Source organism: Spea bombifrons, chromosome 12 (genome assembly GCF_027358695.1).
Source record: "Spea bombifrons isolate aSpeBom1 chromosome 12, aSpeBom1.2.pri, whole genome shotgun sequence".
Classification (NCBI taxonomy): Eukaryota; Metazoa; Chordata; class Amphibia; order Anura; family Pelobatidae; genus Spea; species Spea bombifrons.
The window spans coordinates 18,277,566-18,293,886 of NC_071098.1; the positions used below are offsets into that span (position 1 = coordinate 18,277,566).

The following is a 16,321-nucleotide window of genomic DNA, read 5'->3' on the forward strand; positions in this document are numbered from 1 at the left end:
ATTTACTCAAGAGCTCCCGGGAGGCTTTCGGCTCAAGAGAGGTGTCCCCCATAAGAGGAGGGGCGAAAACATTTTTAATTGGTATACGTGTGGATTGGTAAGTGTGTGAGAGTGATGGGTGTTATGCTGTACCATTTCCAATCTCTTTTTCATGATCTAATTATGCTCTAAAAGTACATCATAACTCCCATCACTCTATACTGTTCCATTCAGTGGCAGAGCTGGGAGGAAGAGGCCTTGCACCCCCACCACAGGACTCCTGAAAGGTAAGTGAACTTCAAAGAGGGAGAGGGTAGATAGTTAGGAGGGGGTAGTTGCGGCGGGCTTAAGGGGCTCTGCGTTAATGCGGCCATATAGGACCAGTCAGTCTAGTCCTGACTGGACCTGTTTTAAGGTGGGGGCGTGGAGCTGCAGCTCCATCAGCCCCTAAGTCAATCCTACCCTGGCACAGGCGTGGTCGCAGTTGCTGCTTGCTCCGGCAACAAGGTAAGTAGGGTGAGGGAGGGGGGTGCAGTGAAAAGGGGCAGAGGAGGGTTAGATAGTGAGAAAGGGGGAGAGGGGATAGATAGAGGCGGTACATATTGAGAAGTGGGGAAGGGGGTTACATAGTGAAAAGGGGGAACATAGTGAGAAGGGGCAGATAAGATGAAGAGAGGGGGTAGTGTGAATGCGTATGAGATTGCATTAATGAATGTGTTAATGATTTGTGTGAATTATTAAATGCAAAGATGGTACGGGTGGGCTTTAACAATAAATAAATAAATAAATATGGGCTGCTCAGGCTTAAATGCCCGGCCTATTTTTTGTCCCAGTCCGGGCCTGCCAGCGGGTATACCAGCAGCAAGCCAAAGATGGTTCCAGCACTGCAGGACGTGTTGGTGCACAGCAGAGTCGCAAGTTACATAAATGCCTGGATGGAGGCTCTCAGAGTGGACCAGGGTGTCTGGGGAATAGTCCTCCCATCCTCCAAGGAATGGTACGTGCTACAACTAGATTGGCGAATGCAGTACCTGGGAGAGCAGCCTCAAGAGAACTTGGTGGCTGAGTTGGAGAAGTTGCTTTCACTTGAAATGACTGTGGATTGTGGATACCGGGCCCTGTATTGGCAGGCCGTGCAGTGGTGTCCAGAGCTGAAGGATGACTACATGCCAGAGGGCGATGACTTTGGCAGCCCGGGATTGATAATGGAAAGCCTACAAGAGGACCGAGAATTTGGGAGCCCATCGAAATATCGGTGCGAGGAGATCCGGGAGTTCAGGGAAGGGATTCTCGCAGATGTGCCCTGTTACCTGCCCGACTTGTGGGCTGATTTCGATTATTTGGTTTACCAAGAATGGTTCCTGGAGCAGGCCTACCGAGAACTCTTTGACCGTGCTCAGCAGTGTGCCCCAGTGGATCCTGTGAGTATTGGGCCCCCACCAGAAGCACAAACATCCGAGCAGAGCGCAACTGGCCTCTGCCCACTCCCTTCCCTCACTCCAGACACTTTGCCCTATTCCCCGCAATATGGCCCAGAATCTGACCAAGACCCCCCCCTGCATGTCCCAGCCAGATCCCCCAGCTGAACTGCTGGCTTCGAGGCAGAGCGCTGCTGGCCTCTGCCCACCCCTTCCACTTGTTCCCAAGCCTGACCGCAGTAACCAAGGAGGGTCCGGTCAGGCAGCCACAGAGTTGGTGGTGCCCCTGGATTTTACAAATGCAGCTGAAGTGCTGCCCTCGGGGCAGAGTGCCGCTGGCCTCTGCCCGCTCCCCTCTGTGACCCCAGCTCCATTGGCTTTACCCCCCCAATGTTGCCCAGAGGCAGTGATGGATCTATGGATTCTGTATCCCCAGCAGAAGTGTTGGCAATGGGAGAGAGGCAGAAGGCCATCTCTCCCCAGCAGATGGAGTATACAGGAGGGGATGCATGTGGCTTTCCTCCCCTCGCCGAGGATCATACAAACATTTGTACCATGCAGGTGGATTAGACTACGGTCGCCACCTGCAGTCCCCAGAGGTGCCGAGCAGTCAGCCCAGAACCCCATATGGAAGGGACCCCAGCCGCTCTGTTTTCTCCCCAGCGGCTGAGAGGACTCCAGGGAGAAGGCACATTTGGCGCTTCTCCCCAGCGGCAGTTACACTATTTGGGAGAAGCAGAGCGCGGCTGGGTGATTACTGGTTCTTTGTTAAATTGTTTTGGGGAGTACCAATTTGTGGCTGGCAGTGGTGGTCCTGATATACAGACTGACTTTCGAGTCAAGCCGTGTGGGGTCTTATCAGACGTCAGTCTCCCCCAGAAAAAGGAGATATGTGATGGAGTGTGTGATGGAACTGTCCATCACTGGGGCCCCTGGAGAGGACTGAAAGCAAGCCTGCTACCCGCAGATTATGGACCCTGTCTCCCTGCCCTGGCGAGTGGGACTGTTGTCCTCGTCTGGGATCCGAACTCCCCAGTCTCTAAGTGCACCCCAGGACTGGTTAGTGGGACAGGTGCCCTGTGCCAGCCCCCTGCATCCACAACTCTAGGAGTGACGGAGCTGTGCTCCCGACTGAACTGGATGCAGACCTGGTTGGGGTCTGGCCCCAGTTCAGTCTTTTTAAAAGGCGAGATATGTGACAGAATGACCTGTCATACAGGGGCCCAAGGTACTCAGAGATGGCTCCAGCCTGGCTGCCAAACAGGCAGGAACTCCATTGTTAAACTAATCCCATTAACAGGATGGCTGCCAGGGGGATATTCAGTAGCTAAAGGGGATTAAAGGTTGGGTTGTCTACCTGTTTATCAATGTTAATTTATGTTAATGAAGTTCTGTGGCTAAATCAGCCTATGTTTTACAACAATAAACTGTTAATTCCTGCTGTACTCAATTCAAGGTACTTGTGTGTCTACTTATTGGGTACACATAGCAGGGTTCCAAGGTGCGCATGCTGGCTGGTGCTGGAAGTGATTCCGGGGACAAGAGGAGGATACGTGTGGGTGATCTCTGGGAGTTACTACAGCTCTCTTGGTGAACCCGTTACACCTTGTATGCCCACAAGTCTCAGATGACTACCAACACAGGGTTAAACAACTATATACAGGCAATCATTTGTATACAAAGAGACTTACTGAAGTTCAAACTGAACATCAGAATGGGGAAGAAAGGGGATTCTGAGGCTACAGTTCGCACAGGCTCACCAAAATTGGACAATGGAAGACTGGAAGAACGTTGCCTGGTCTAATGAGTCTTAATTCCAGCTGCGACATTCAGATGGCAGAGTCAGACTTTGTCGTAAACAACATGAAAGCATGGATCTATCCTGCCTTGTATCAACGGTTCAGGCTGGTGGTGGTTATGGTATAATGGTGTGGGGGACATTTTCTTGGCACACTTTGGGCCCCTTAGTACCAATTGAGCATTGTTTAAATGCAACAGCCTACCTGAGTATTGTTGCTGACCATGTCCATCCCTTTATGACCACAGTGTACCCATCTTCTGATGGCTACCTCCAGCAGGATAATGCACCATGTCACAAAGCTCACATCATCTCAAACTGGTTTCTTGAGCGTGAGAATGATTTCATTGCACTCCAATGGCCACAACAGTCACCAGATCTCAATTCAATAGAGCACCTTTGGGATGTGGTGGAACAGGAGATGCACATCATGGATGTGCAGCCGACAAATCTGCAGCAACTGCTTGATGCCATCATGACCATATGGATCAAAATCTCTGAGGAATGTTTCAAGCACCTTGTAGAAAAGTATGCCATAAAGAATGAAGGCAGTTCTGAAGGCAAAAGGGGGCCCAACCCGGTACTATAGCAAGGTGTATCTAATAAAGTGACCAGTGAGTGTGTATAATCTCCAAAAACTTGCATAATCAAGGAATTTTCACGTTTGAACTAAAAACGCACACCTTGTGGTATGAACAACACAATAACCCTCAAAAAGCACACTACCTGACGATTTTACAGACTTACCTTTCTAGGTCACCCACAACAACCATTACCTTTTGCTGTAGCTTCTATTTAAAAATAGGTTTACGGGGGCGTGGCTTGCCTAGCTGGAAGATGGCTGCTTGAACCCTTAGCTCCGCAGCCTGCTCACTACAATCAGCACCCATCCGGCGATACGGCACAACATGGGCAAACCCAAACGTTCTTCCCAGCGCCAGGAATCACCTGAGCCGCGACCGAGCTCGTCGGGGCTCTCGCTCCGCAACTATTTCCAGACTCCTGCGGTCTTAGACACGCAGCCCCCGTCGCCCAACATGGCGTCCTCACCGGCCAGTACCACGTTGTCTGAGGAGACTTCGCGTTCACCGCCACCCGCCGGAGCGTCCCCATCGGCTAAGGCATTGCAGGAGTTGTTCCGGTCCCCACCTACTAAGGCCGATTTCAGCAACCTGATCGCAGAGGTCAAGCGCACCTTACATGAAGAGGTTGCGGCCCTCCGCGTGGATATGGCTAGCGTGGAGCGGCGAACTACTCACCTCGAGGATTCGCATACTCGTACCGCGCAACAGGTGTTGGAACTGCAGCGGACGACCTCTCATCTGACCGGCCTGGCGACAGAACTGCGGCGTTCGGTAGAGGACCTCGAAAACAGAGGTAGGCGCAATAACGTGCGGGTGCGGGGCCTGCGTGAATCTGACGGTCCTGAAGACCTCCGGGCGCTGCTGCAACGGCTCTTTAACACGGTGTTGGGCCGCGACCTGGACTCTCCCATACGCCTGTATAGGGCGCATCGCGCGTTGCGGCCCCGCGGTAGGCCCACAGATCCACCCAGAGATGTAATTTGTTGTTGCTAGCGTGGAGCGGCGAACTACTCACCTCGAGGATTCGCATACTCGTACCGCGCAACAGGTGTTGGAACTGCAGCGGACGACCTCTCATCTGACCGGCCTGGCGACAGAACTGCGGCGTTCGGTAGAGGACCTCGAAAACAGAGGTAGGCGCAATAACGTGCGGGTGCGGGGCCTGCGTGAATCTGACGGTCCTGAAGACCTCCGGGCGCTGCTGCAACGGCTCTTTAACACGGTGTTGGGCCGCGACCTGGACTCTCCCATACGCCTGTATAGGGCGCATCGCGCGTTGCGGCCCCGCGGTAGGCCCACAGATCCACCCAGAGATGTAATTTGTTGTTTTCAGGACTTTAATGTGAAAGAAGAAGTCATTAATACGGCGCGTAATTTGCGCTCACTTACATTCGAAGGCCAACAATTGGCGCTGTTCCAGGATCTCTCCGCGATCACTTTGCGCAACCGACGACTGCTGCGGCCGCTTACGTCTTTGCTCCGGGACCGGGGCATTCGATACCGCTGGGGATTCCCCTTCCAGCTCTCTATTCTACATGAAGGCTCCACTTTCCACGTGAAGACCCACCGTGATGTAGCGGAGGTGACCCTCGCATTAGGAATACCTACTCCACACGTTGACGACTGGGCCCTTGCGGGGTTTTCCTCAGTTCCTGCTTCTCGTGATGTTCCGGCGCGGAGGCGATCCAGGCCGAGACGGGGAGGAGACACGGATGATAGGAGACGTTATCCCACGGCGCCTGAGGAGTAAAATGTGACGTACCTGTTCATACTCGTCTCAATGCAATTCCCTTGGGTTTTTTTTTTTTTTTTTGAGTTCCCCGGTCGCACATTGTTCGCTCCTGCTCCCTCTAGAACCTGAAATGTGAGCCTCTGACTATTGCACTGCCGGACTTAACTGTCTGATGCTGCGCTGCTTTGCCGCAATTCCGATTGCTGTTCTACTCCCCTGTTATTGTTCGGCACGCACCTGACCAACTGTAATGCCGTAGCGCACCAGGGATCATTAGGTGCTCTGCGCCGTTATTGCAGGTTTACCTCTGGAGCTTTGGTCTGTAAATGGGGGATATATATTTTATTTTACTTTTTATTTATTTATTTATTTATTTATTTATTTTTCCTGCACCATGTTCTACACATCTGATTTACATTTTTACCTTCCGCTGCTCCCGTGCGCCGTCCTCTTCTACGCATCTGCCCTGCCGGCTCACTGTCGCAGTGTTACTGGGACCTCTCTCGCCCACATGGAGATGCTGTGCGGTCGCTGAATATGCCGGATTATATTTGATACTTGTAACTGTGCGTCTTATTCATTTGCTCTGCTGTTACTGTCACCTTTTTGATTTATGCATGTTTGCGTGTTGGTTGCAGTGCTGGGGGTCCTATGTGTACTCTGGCTCGCATTACAGTCACACTCTCTAGTCATGGTGGGTTTTTTCTTTCTTTCTTTCTTTCTTTCTTTCTTTCTTTATTTTTTTATATTGTTATTTTTATTATTATTATTATTATTTATTTTTTTTAATCTATATATGTACGCCTTGCACTACATCAATGCACTGCACTTGACCTTCCGTTGGGTGGCTACTGAATATACCTGATTATATTTGATAACCAGTGGATGCTTTCTTCATTTGCTCTGTTGTTCCTATACCTACTATGATTTGTACACATTTGCGGGTTGGTTGCTAAGTTGGAGGGTTTTGTGGGCCACCCGAGCATGCTGTACGGCATCGCTCCCTGCTCACGTTTTATTTTATTTTTTTTCTCTCTCTTTCCTCTACCTCCAAGGGGGCCTGACTTCGTCCGCACCTGGTCCCCATTTTGGGGTCCCTGCTAGTCTTGCTCCTTACGTTTCGACACCTGTTATCTGTACTATTCCCACATGCGCTTCGCCTCTGGGGAGTTTGGTCCAAATGTTCGATGATATGTTTTGGGCTTTTTTAGTTCTGTTCCGGATGGTTCTGGTTCCTTTCACTGTCTATGTGAGCTATGGCTGCGAAGTACTGCAGAGTTTTTACTTCACGTTTTTCGGTTTTCTGCCTTGCTGCCACTTGCAGTAGAGCTTCCATTTACCCCTCACAGATCAGTATCCCGTACTTTGAGAGATTGGCTGCAACGCCTTTGCTCTCACCGATTCCTGCTGTTGCGCACTACTAGCGCTTGTTTACGTTTTTTGTGTTCAGTGTTCCCCCCCTCGTGTTGTGCTCCCTCCTTTCTCCTATTGTGCTCCCTTCCTACCTCCCCTCTTTTACCTTACCCCCCCTTTTTTTTTTCTTCTCTCTTTTCTTCTCTTTCTCTCTCTTTCTTTCTCTTCTCCCCTCCTCCTCTCTTTTTCCCCTGCTTCCCCCCTTGACTTTTCTCTCCTTTTCTTCTCTGACTTCTCGCCATGCCCTCCCCTGCCCCCGCCTTTCGCCAGTCAAACCTTGAGGTTTTGAGTCTCAACGTGAGAGGCCTTAACTCTCCTGAGAAGAGGTCTCGGGTTTTCCGGAGCTTTCGTAAACCCGCCCCTTCTGTGGTTCTCCTACAAGAGACCCATCTTCGCGGGGCGGATGCTCCTTCCCTCCGTCACCCGGCCTACCCGCAGGTATACTGCAGTAACTATTCCGGCTCGACCCCCTTCCTCCTGTCTGCTTCCCAGATTGACCCTGATGGTAGATACACATTTGTCAAGGGCACGATCCTAGACCAAGTATTCACGTTCACTTCCGTGTACCTGCCCAACCAGAGACAATGCTCTACCCTGTCGCGCATACTCCGTAAGCTCATGGCCTTTAAGGAGGGCATCCTGTTGGTGGGGGGGACTTTAATGTGACGCCTGACCCTCGCTTTGACTCTACTTCACGTGCCGCTGGTGCCTCTCCGTCCCATATCAAACAGTTTAACTCACTCCTGGGGAAGTATCGCCTGGTTGACTGTTGGCGGGCGTTCCACTCGGGGGAGCGGGACTACACCTGCTATTCCGCCCCACATCGCACTTATTCTAGGATAGACCTTATCCTTATGGAATACTATCACTTGGGCCTTGCTGAGCAATGCTCTATTGCGGTGTCTACAATTTCGGATCACTCCCCGGTGACTCTGCGTCTCCGGGCTTGCCTTTATCGGCCCACTGTCACCTCTTGGCGTCTGAATGATTCCCTACTTTCTGATGCTGCCTTTGTCCAGGAGGTGTCCGACCAATTAGCGTTGTATTTCCGGGATCATGTTGACTTGGAGGTGGCTTTGCCCACGGTGTGGGAAGCTCACAAATGCACCGTTAGGGGCCTATTTATTGGTAAGGCTTCAGCCCGCAAGAAACTTCGAACCCGTGAGATCGCGGACCTCACTCAGAGGATAGCCGCCCTGGAGACGCTTCATAAGCGCTCTTGTGATGAACACACCTACCTGGAATTGAACGACCTGCGACGTCGTTTAGCCTCGCTGCTTAACCAGGATATTCAGCGGACGTTCCTTCGTACCCGTTCCCTTTTTTATGAGCACGGTAATAAGAGCGGGCGGCTACTGGGCCGGGCCATGCGTGCCAAACAGCAGTCGTTGTTCATTAGTAGGATTAAAACACCCGAGGGCCCTGCTTACCCTCTGACATCGCCGACTCCTTCTGTCGATACTATCGTTCACTATACAACCTTCCCGTCGATGCGGAGGGTGCTAGTCGGATGCCTCTCATACGCGCTTACTTGGAGGAACACGTGAGCCGTAAATTAACGGCGGACCAGTCCGCAGCATTGGAGGAGGAGATTGGGGAGGAGGAGGTGTGGGCGGCGGTGAGGTCGATGGCGGCCGGGAAGGCTCCAGGTCCGGATGGTCTCCCCCTCCGCTACTACCGCACGTTTTGGGGGCAGTTGGGGGTTCCTTTCACGAAACTCCTTAACGCGTTGCGGCTGTGGGAGCTCCTGCACCCCCACTCTCTGATGGCCACAATCACTGTCCTGCCGAAGGAGGGTAAAGATCCGCTGCTCTGCCAAAGTTATAGGCCCATTTCCCTCTTGAACTCCGACTTGAAAATCTTCGCAAAAGTGCTGGCCACTAGGCTGCAGGGGGTGCTGGGCTCTCTGATCCATCCTGACCAGTCGGGATTCTTGACGGGGAGGGAGGGACGAGATGGGACCTATCGAGCTCTTAACACGATTCACCTGGCTCGCTCGACCGGACAGAAAATTCTCCTCTTGTCTACTGACGCGGAGAAGGCGTTCGATAGGGTCGCTTGGGACTTTATGTTCCAGACCCTACGCGCCATGGGATTCGGGCAGGCCTGGCTCCACTGGATACTGACGCTGTACTCATCCCCTTCGGCGTGTCTACGCCTGAATGGGGCCCTCACGGCCTCTTTCCCCATCCACAATGGGACGCGGCAGGGCTGCCCCCTGTCTCCGCTTCTCTTCGCTGTCTCTCTGGAACCTTTTTTGGAGGCAATCAGGAACAATCCTAGCATCCGCGGTCTGATCTGTTCTGGCTGCGAGTACAAGGTCTCTGCCTACACGGATGATTTGTTATTCACGATCTCCCAGCCTGTCGTTTCCCTTCCCCATATACACGCTGCACTGCGGACCTATGGATCCCTCTCCCATTTTAAGATTAATGCCGATAAATCGGAGGTTCTGGACGTGTCTCTGTCGGCGGCTGAATCACGCGCTGTATGCGCTTCATTTCCCTACAGGTGGTGTCCGGACCATCTTAAGTACCTAGGGGTGCAACTTCCCAGGGATCTTGCGTCAATCTACTGGGTGAACTTTCCCCGACTTCTCCAACAGTTACGCGCCGATCTTGCTCGATAGAACTTCCCTCATTTCTCCTGGCACGGGCGAGTCAGTGTGATCAAAATGAATGTCCTCCCGAGAGTCCTGTATCTTTTTCAGACCCTGCCGATTGTCGCCCCAAAGTCTTTTTTCCTGGACTTACGTGCGCTGGTGACGTGATATGTTTGGAGGGGCAGTCGTCCTAGGCTCAGTTACATGCTGCTAACGCGCCCGAAAGATAGAGGGGGTCTTTCTCTGCCCGACTTCATTGGCTACTATCGTGCTACCCATTTATTGTGTTTCCTTGAGTGGAGATTCCGTCCGGCCTCCAAGCTTTGGGTGGCAATGGAACAGTCTGATACGCGTATACCCCTCGGGGGCAGCTTGGGGCTCCGCCCTGAGGCACTTCAGTCCTCCCTCAGTCTGAACCCCTTTGTGCAGGCGACCTGGGGGGTGTGGCGGAGGCGGTGTGTTAGCGGCGCTCTTTCCTCCTTTCCGTCGCCACTTACTCAACTTGCTGGCAAACCGGACTTTGCCCCGGGTCTGGAGGTCAGTTATCTTCAGACGTTGGGACTGCCCCCTGACGCCACAGTTTCGACCATTTGGGATGGTGATGCCCCTGTGCCTTTTGACCGCGTGTGTCCTACCATTCAGGGCACCCTGCTACAACGCTTTCGCTACGCCCAGATGGCGAGATATGTACGGTCTCTCCCGGGCAAACATCATATTACTCGGCCCCTCACCCCATTCGAACAGCTTGCTGGCCGGGATCGCCTCCTTAGAGGTGGGATCTCTGCAATTTACCGCCTTCTTCTGGAAGTGGACTCTTTGGTTCCTCCGGCGTTTATGGGGAAGTGGGAGGCTGAGCTTGGTGCGGTGCTTACAGCTCAGGAGTGGGAGAAGATTTGCGTCTTGACGCACAAATGTTCTATTGTGTCGCAGTACCAAGAAACCGCTTATAAACTGATGTCTCGTTGGTATAGGACTCCGGTTGCTATCAGTAGGGTTCTCCCAGGGAGTGATCCGCTTTGTTGGAGGTGTGGGGTGGAGAGGGGCACTTACCTGCACATCTGGTGGAGCTGCTCTCGACTTCAGCCCTATTGGACTGGGATATTTCGCTGTCTGGAGGAGGTGACGGGTGAGCCGCTTCGGCCTTCCCCGGGATTGGGCCTCCTTCTTCACTCGGAGCGCTCCTTGGGGCTGATGAAGTGTTCTGTCCTTCGCCACCTTCTCAATGCTGCTTGCAGCCTCATCCCCCTTTACTGGAAACGTTCTAAGGTTCCCTCGTTGCGCCAATGGGTCACCCGTGTGGAGGAGATCCGGGGCTTGGAGGAGATGGTACATCTGGCTTCGGACAGGATGGAGTCGCATACTGCGGTGTGGGCTAGCTGGTTGTCCTTCCAATCTTCTCCCGTTTTGGCCTCCCTGCTTCGGGAGTGGGTCTCTCACGGAGGCACGCGGCACCTTGCCATCGCGGTCTGACTGACCTTGACCTCACTCCGCATTGCTTCTCAACCGTGCGCAACTCAGACTTGTGTAAAAATGCAGTGATAGAATATTGCCGCTGCTCTTCAGAGCTCTTCATGCTACTCACACACGCTTGCTAACAGCATACTCTCAAACACACATACGAAAAATACTTCTTAACAGACACTCTCTGACACTACACACTAATACAGACAGAGATAGATTTATTACTTGCTTCATTATGTCACACTATATTCCCCATTGAGTGCCCCATTAGAAAAGCTGAGGCAGACATGCTATTGGCATCATTTCAGCTCAACCTGCCCCAACCTCATAGTCTCTAGTCTGATTTTGATGTGTGCTCCAAGTAATGTTTGCATAGAATGTAGCTAACTACAAGTTCAGGATACCCCAATCATATTCTGTTTGACATCTGTGCCTCACTTTTATTAAATTGTAAATTATTAGATATCTCTGAGCGATAAATAAAAACATACATACAAAAAGCAGAGGGGAGGTGGTTGATCCGCAACGTAGATGAGTTTAATATTTATCCTAGCAGGTGAAAGCTGGATTTTAATTAGCACATGAACTATACTAAGGTGCTGTATAAAAAACAAGGAAATTAAGGGGATGTAGACCAGAGGTCACTGGCTCTTGGTCACACATACAACTGAATAAAGTGGTTTAGAATCTAATTTCTCAATAGCCAAACTAAAGTATGGGTTTTGATGAACAGGAGAAGCTTGAGAGAGGTTTTTGCCTCACAAAAAAAAAAGCAAAGTCTCAGCTGTAGCTAGACGCATAGGCGGGGGTACTGACCGCAATGATAAAGACCACTGCCAGAAAAATCTTCTGGAAGGTCTAAGGAAGAATTGAAATTGAACTCAAATATGCTTAACCAAAACTAGTGTGCTCTTCTGCCAGTTGATTAGCTAGCAATGCAGCAGAAGTATGGCAAGGGAAATCTGAGTAACCTTAAGGCATTAATATGAGGAGGTTCTGATGGAGGATGGTAATGCCTGCCAGTTTAACAACATAAGAAGGAGTGTTGTGTTTGTGAAAATCAGGGCCAGTTGCAAGATCAAAAGGTGGTGCCCAAAAATGGGAACTGACTGCAAACCCAATGAACTTTCATGTGGTCATGAAGTTGATAACTGACCAAAAAATCCACATTGGTCAAGAATTGAGCCTTGTTGGTGAGATTGCACTGCAAGGCTATGCTGAACATTTCTAACCAAATATATCTTGTAACCTGTGCAACAATAGGATCCAGGATGCTGCCATCTCAGAGCCATTTCCTCCTTTAAAAAATGCATTTACCAAGCGCCTGTGTTCACTTAGGGAGTAGCATCTTCATTGGTAAGAAGCTAGTTTGGGGGGGGGGTCATCTCATAAAACCCCACATAAGTATTGCCTTGTAAGACAGGTACAATTTTACCTTTTAGTAGACGCAAAATATTACTCTAGGCTAAATGCAGCTTTTTTCCCCCACACACAGGCAACTGTATTGATTTTATGCTGATAAATTATCTTTACCAATAACTAGTATCTAATTAGTACCACTGACATTGCCTATTTAAATTACATTAAACACGTTTGTTTTATCCATTTATACAGGCAATTCCACTGCTCCTAATTTAAGGCTAGTGATTACAAAACGTATTCTCCTTCTGGGTTTTTACAAGTTTTTACATTTAATGAAAAGTTTAGTTTTAAAAACATGGGTGGCATTCTCATCTTTATTTTAGTAAGGACACCATTTCTACAAACTGCCTAAATATTGTTGATTCCCTATATAAGCTACTTATACTCACACACAATATTAGTGGGTTCCCGTATGTGCGGAATAGAGACATTGAACGTAATATTTCAGCCACTAAGATAGGAAGACAGATGTAGATGATGAATTCTGACCAGATAAGACCATCTAATAAAGTATATAAATGAAGGCAGTGTATAAGATAAGTGTTTAAAGGATATTTTATCTATCAAACAAGAAAATTTATTAAACCTATGAAATGGTGTTTACATACTTTGATAGGAACTTGAAAAAACATTAGCCTGTCAGGCTGCTTATATTTTCACATTCATGGAATAATCCATAATATTGTGAGGCAGAGAAGAGAATAAAACATATATTTTTTAAGAATGTACCTAATTTCAGTACTTTGTTATATGAAGTGCTCCATGTTTTCAGGTTTTTAATCATTCAAAATAGCATTTATTTCAGTATTTGCATTTAACAAAAGACAAATTAAAACCTTAAAAGACAACAAAACACCAGGTTAAGTACATTATACAGATTGGCGACAATGGCTGGGTGCTGTATTGTTGAATATTAACAAAGCTGTGTAATTTGTATCTCTAGATTGCAAATTGTAATATCCGGGAAAAAAAACACATCAACACAAAACACGAGTCACACGATTGTAACATACTGTGATTGAAAGCACGCATAGCGCATAAAGAGCAACATGATTACTACATGATTCATTGAAGTAGTAGTGGGGTTGCTAGAACTCTGTATGGGTACCAAGATAATTGTGCATGGTCAACTATACAACATGTTTAAAACATTTTAGGTTACTTCACAGCAGAATTATTACATCCTAATATATGAGCGTGTACATTAAAAACATAAATTACTTTATCAGCTGCATGAATGAGAAAGGCATTTTGTTCAAAATGGGTTATTGCAACTGTAAATATTGAATTAAGCCCCATGAATGTAATTTTAAACCCTTGCAACTCTCCGTTTAAATATAAAAAGTCCATGTATGAGAAAATCAGTGACTGACTATCAGTCTGAAAGTCATGAAGCTTAATGCGATGAGTTGAATGATGAAGCATTGCACTCAAAATGCTGTTGACAACAGGCGGATGAATGGTGCATGATGCGAACAAGGAATCAGCTAGCACATTTGGTCCATACGTTCTGCCAAGACAGGTTGAATATTAGATTTAAAGTAATTTAACATGATTTTAACCTACACCGCATAAACTGTTCTCATGATCTGGTTTACATTAAATAAAATACAATGTCACATGAATGCAGCCTGCAATGTTTCAAATAATGCATGTGAACATAATGAGACACAGAGAACGAGATGAGAGAGAATAGCAGTTTGTGTACAAAGTAGTAACAGTGCATTTACTCATGGACAGAAATGGAATCATATCAGTAAAGATATACAGGTATATACAAATAAGTGTGTATATACAGTACTCTGCAACAATTTCAGCAAGTGTGTATGTGGGGTGGGGTGGGGGGGTTAGAATGTCTTCAAAATAGACATGTTAAAAGTTTCTTGTTATCATTTATCAAAATGCAAAGTGAGTGAACAGAAGAAAAGTCCAAATAAGATTGTTGACATGGTGTATGACTTGAGAAAAAAGCCCTTTGTGTAATCTGTGTTCTACAGCCATAATAACCCCCGAAAAGGTGTTTATAAATAGTGAGATGCGCTAATGGGGGCACTTTCTGTGCATGCACACTAAATAGAAAAATGCATTTTTTGTTCTTTATCTCCTTTTACTTGCCAACCTGCCCCCGAGTTATACCTTATATCCCCCTATATGCCACTCTGCCTCCCAGATATGCCTTTTAACCCTCCTATATGCCACTCTGCCCCCTAGATATGCCTTATACACCCCTATATACCACTCTGCCTATTCATTTTAACCCCCTATATGCCACTCTGCCTCCCTGATATTCCTTTTAACCCTCTATTTGCCACTTTGCCTCCGATATTCCTTTTAACCCTCCTATATGCCACTCTGCCCCCCAGATATGCCTTATACACCCCTATATACCACTCTGCCTGATATTCCTTTTAACCCCATATATGCCACTCTGCCGCCCTGATATTCTTTTTAACCCCTATATGCTACTCTGCCTCCAGAAAGCTTTTTAAAGCCCCCTCATATGCCACTCGTACCCTCCCCCGACTTACCAGTGCTTCTTTAGACTTCTCCCCGTGCTCAGACAACTTGAGCTGCTGCTGCCGGCACTTCCACAGGGCTTCTATGAATGAGTACCGGAAGGTCGTGTGATGCCGGTGCTCCGTCATATAAGCACCGGCAGAAGTGGAGGTTGCAGACGCTGACCGGCTGCTGGAGAGGAGGATCCTGGTCCCCTGCAGCGCTGCAGGGGATCTGGATTTTAGTTTTGTAGTCAGACCTCTATTTGAGGTCTCATTAGAAGACAACCTTGAATACCAGACAATGGTTATTTTTCTGAAAAAAACCTGGTCTTATAATCGAGCATATATGGTATTATATTTAATATATTTTTCAATTTAACAATGTAATACTTATGAATTATGAACTAATAATGTATTTGTTTATTAAATGGATTCATGCCTTCACAAATGTATCAATTCTCATCATTAACATATATTAAACGTATTGATCAATACTTTATTAAAAACCTTTTCTATTTATTACATATACCGTATTGGCACGATTATAGCCCCCCCCCCCCCATAATCAGGATTTAGCGCAGAGATTCCAGGACACCCGACAGGTGTTTTTTTTGTTTGTTTCCTTTTCATCTTCCTCTCTGGCAGCCGGTGGATGTCTGTGCGATCCACGCTGACAACCTCTGCTATTAACCCCTTAATGGCAAAATGCATTGTTTTCAATGGGTTTAGGGACCGCCCATTGTCCTTAAGGGGTTAACAAAGTATGTTGCCAATTTTCTTCAGAATATGCATGAATAATCCACTATAAATAAAAGTACTACACTTCAGGTTTATATATAAGTTATAAAACCCTAAATAAGCCAATATTGATTTTAAAAAAATATATAACCTCAGGGTATCAAACAGTTAAGGTTACCTTAGTTAGTTGCTTCCTAAATCAGGTTTGTGGAAATGCACTTCCACTTCTTCAATCAGTGGATGGACACAATCCTGTGTTTAAAGAAGAAAAAAATGCATCACACAGTTACGATTTTTGCTCTCAGGTCTAAAAAGAAAACCTGTCAGTTTCAAAATACTGACAACCTAGAACAGCTTCCAGGTGACAGAGTACTTACTGTCCGACAACCTCGAGGATTTTTTTTTTTTTTAGTATGAAGTCTACACTACTAGAGAGTAATGTGGGTACTAGTTAACATGGGTCCTGGCCTTTTTCCTGCACAGAACCTGACATCAAATGCAACATCATTCTACAACAGAATTTTTCCTTTAAAGACACCTTGGTTTAACTGTGTACAGTCGTGGCCAAAAGTTTTGAGAATGACACAAATTAATTTTCACAAAGTCTGCTGCCTCAGTTTAGGTGATGGCAATTTGCATATACTCCAGAATGTTATGAAGAGTGATCAGGTGAATT

General features: G+C 47.8%; 1 protein-coding gene across 1 annotated transcript in view; it reads right to left on the reverse strand.

The window, feature by feature from the left end:
- Positions 1-15,861: 15,861 nt before the first annotated feature.
- Positions 15,862-16,321, reverse strand: part of ZSWIM9 (zinc finger SWIM-type containing 9) — a gene marked incomplete at its 3' end in the record, with an annotated part of 28,658 nt that continues 28,198 nt past the window's right edge. Inside the window, exon 7 of the mRNA XM_053451504.1 lies at positions 15,862-15,897. Within this exon, the coding sequence (XP_053307479.1) occupies positions 15,862-15,897 (36 nt within the window). The remainder of the gene's footprint in view (positions 15,898-16,321) is intronic.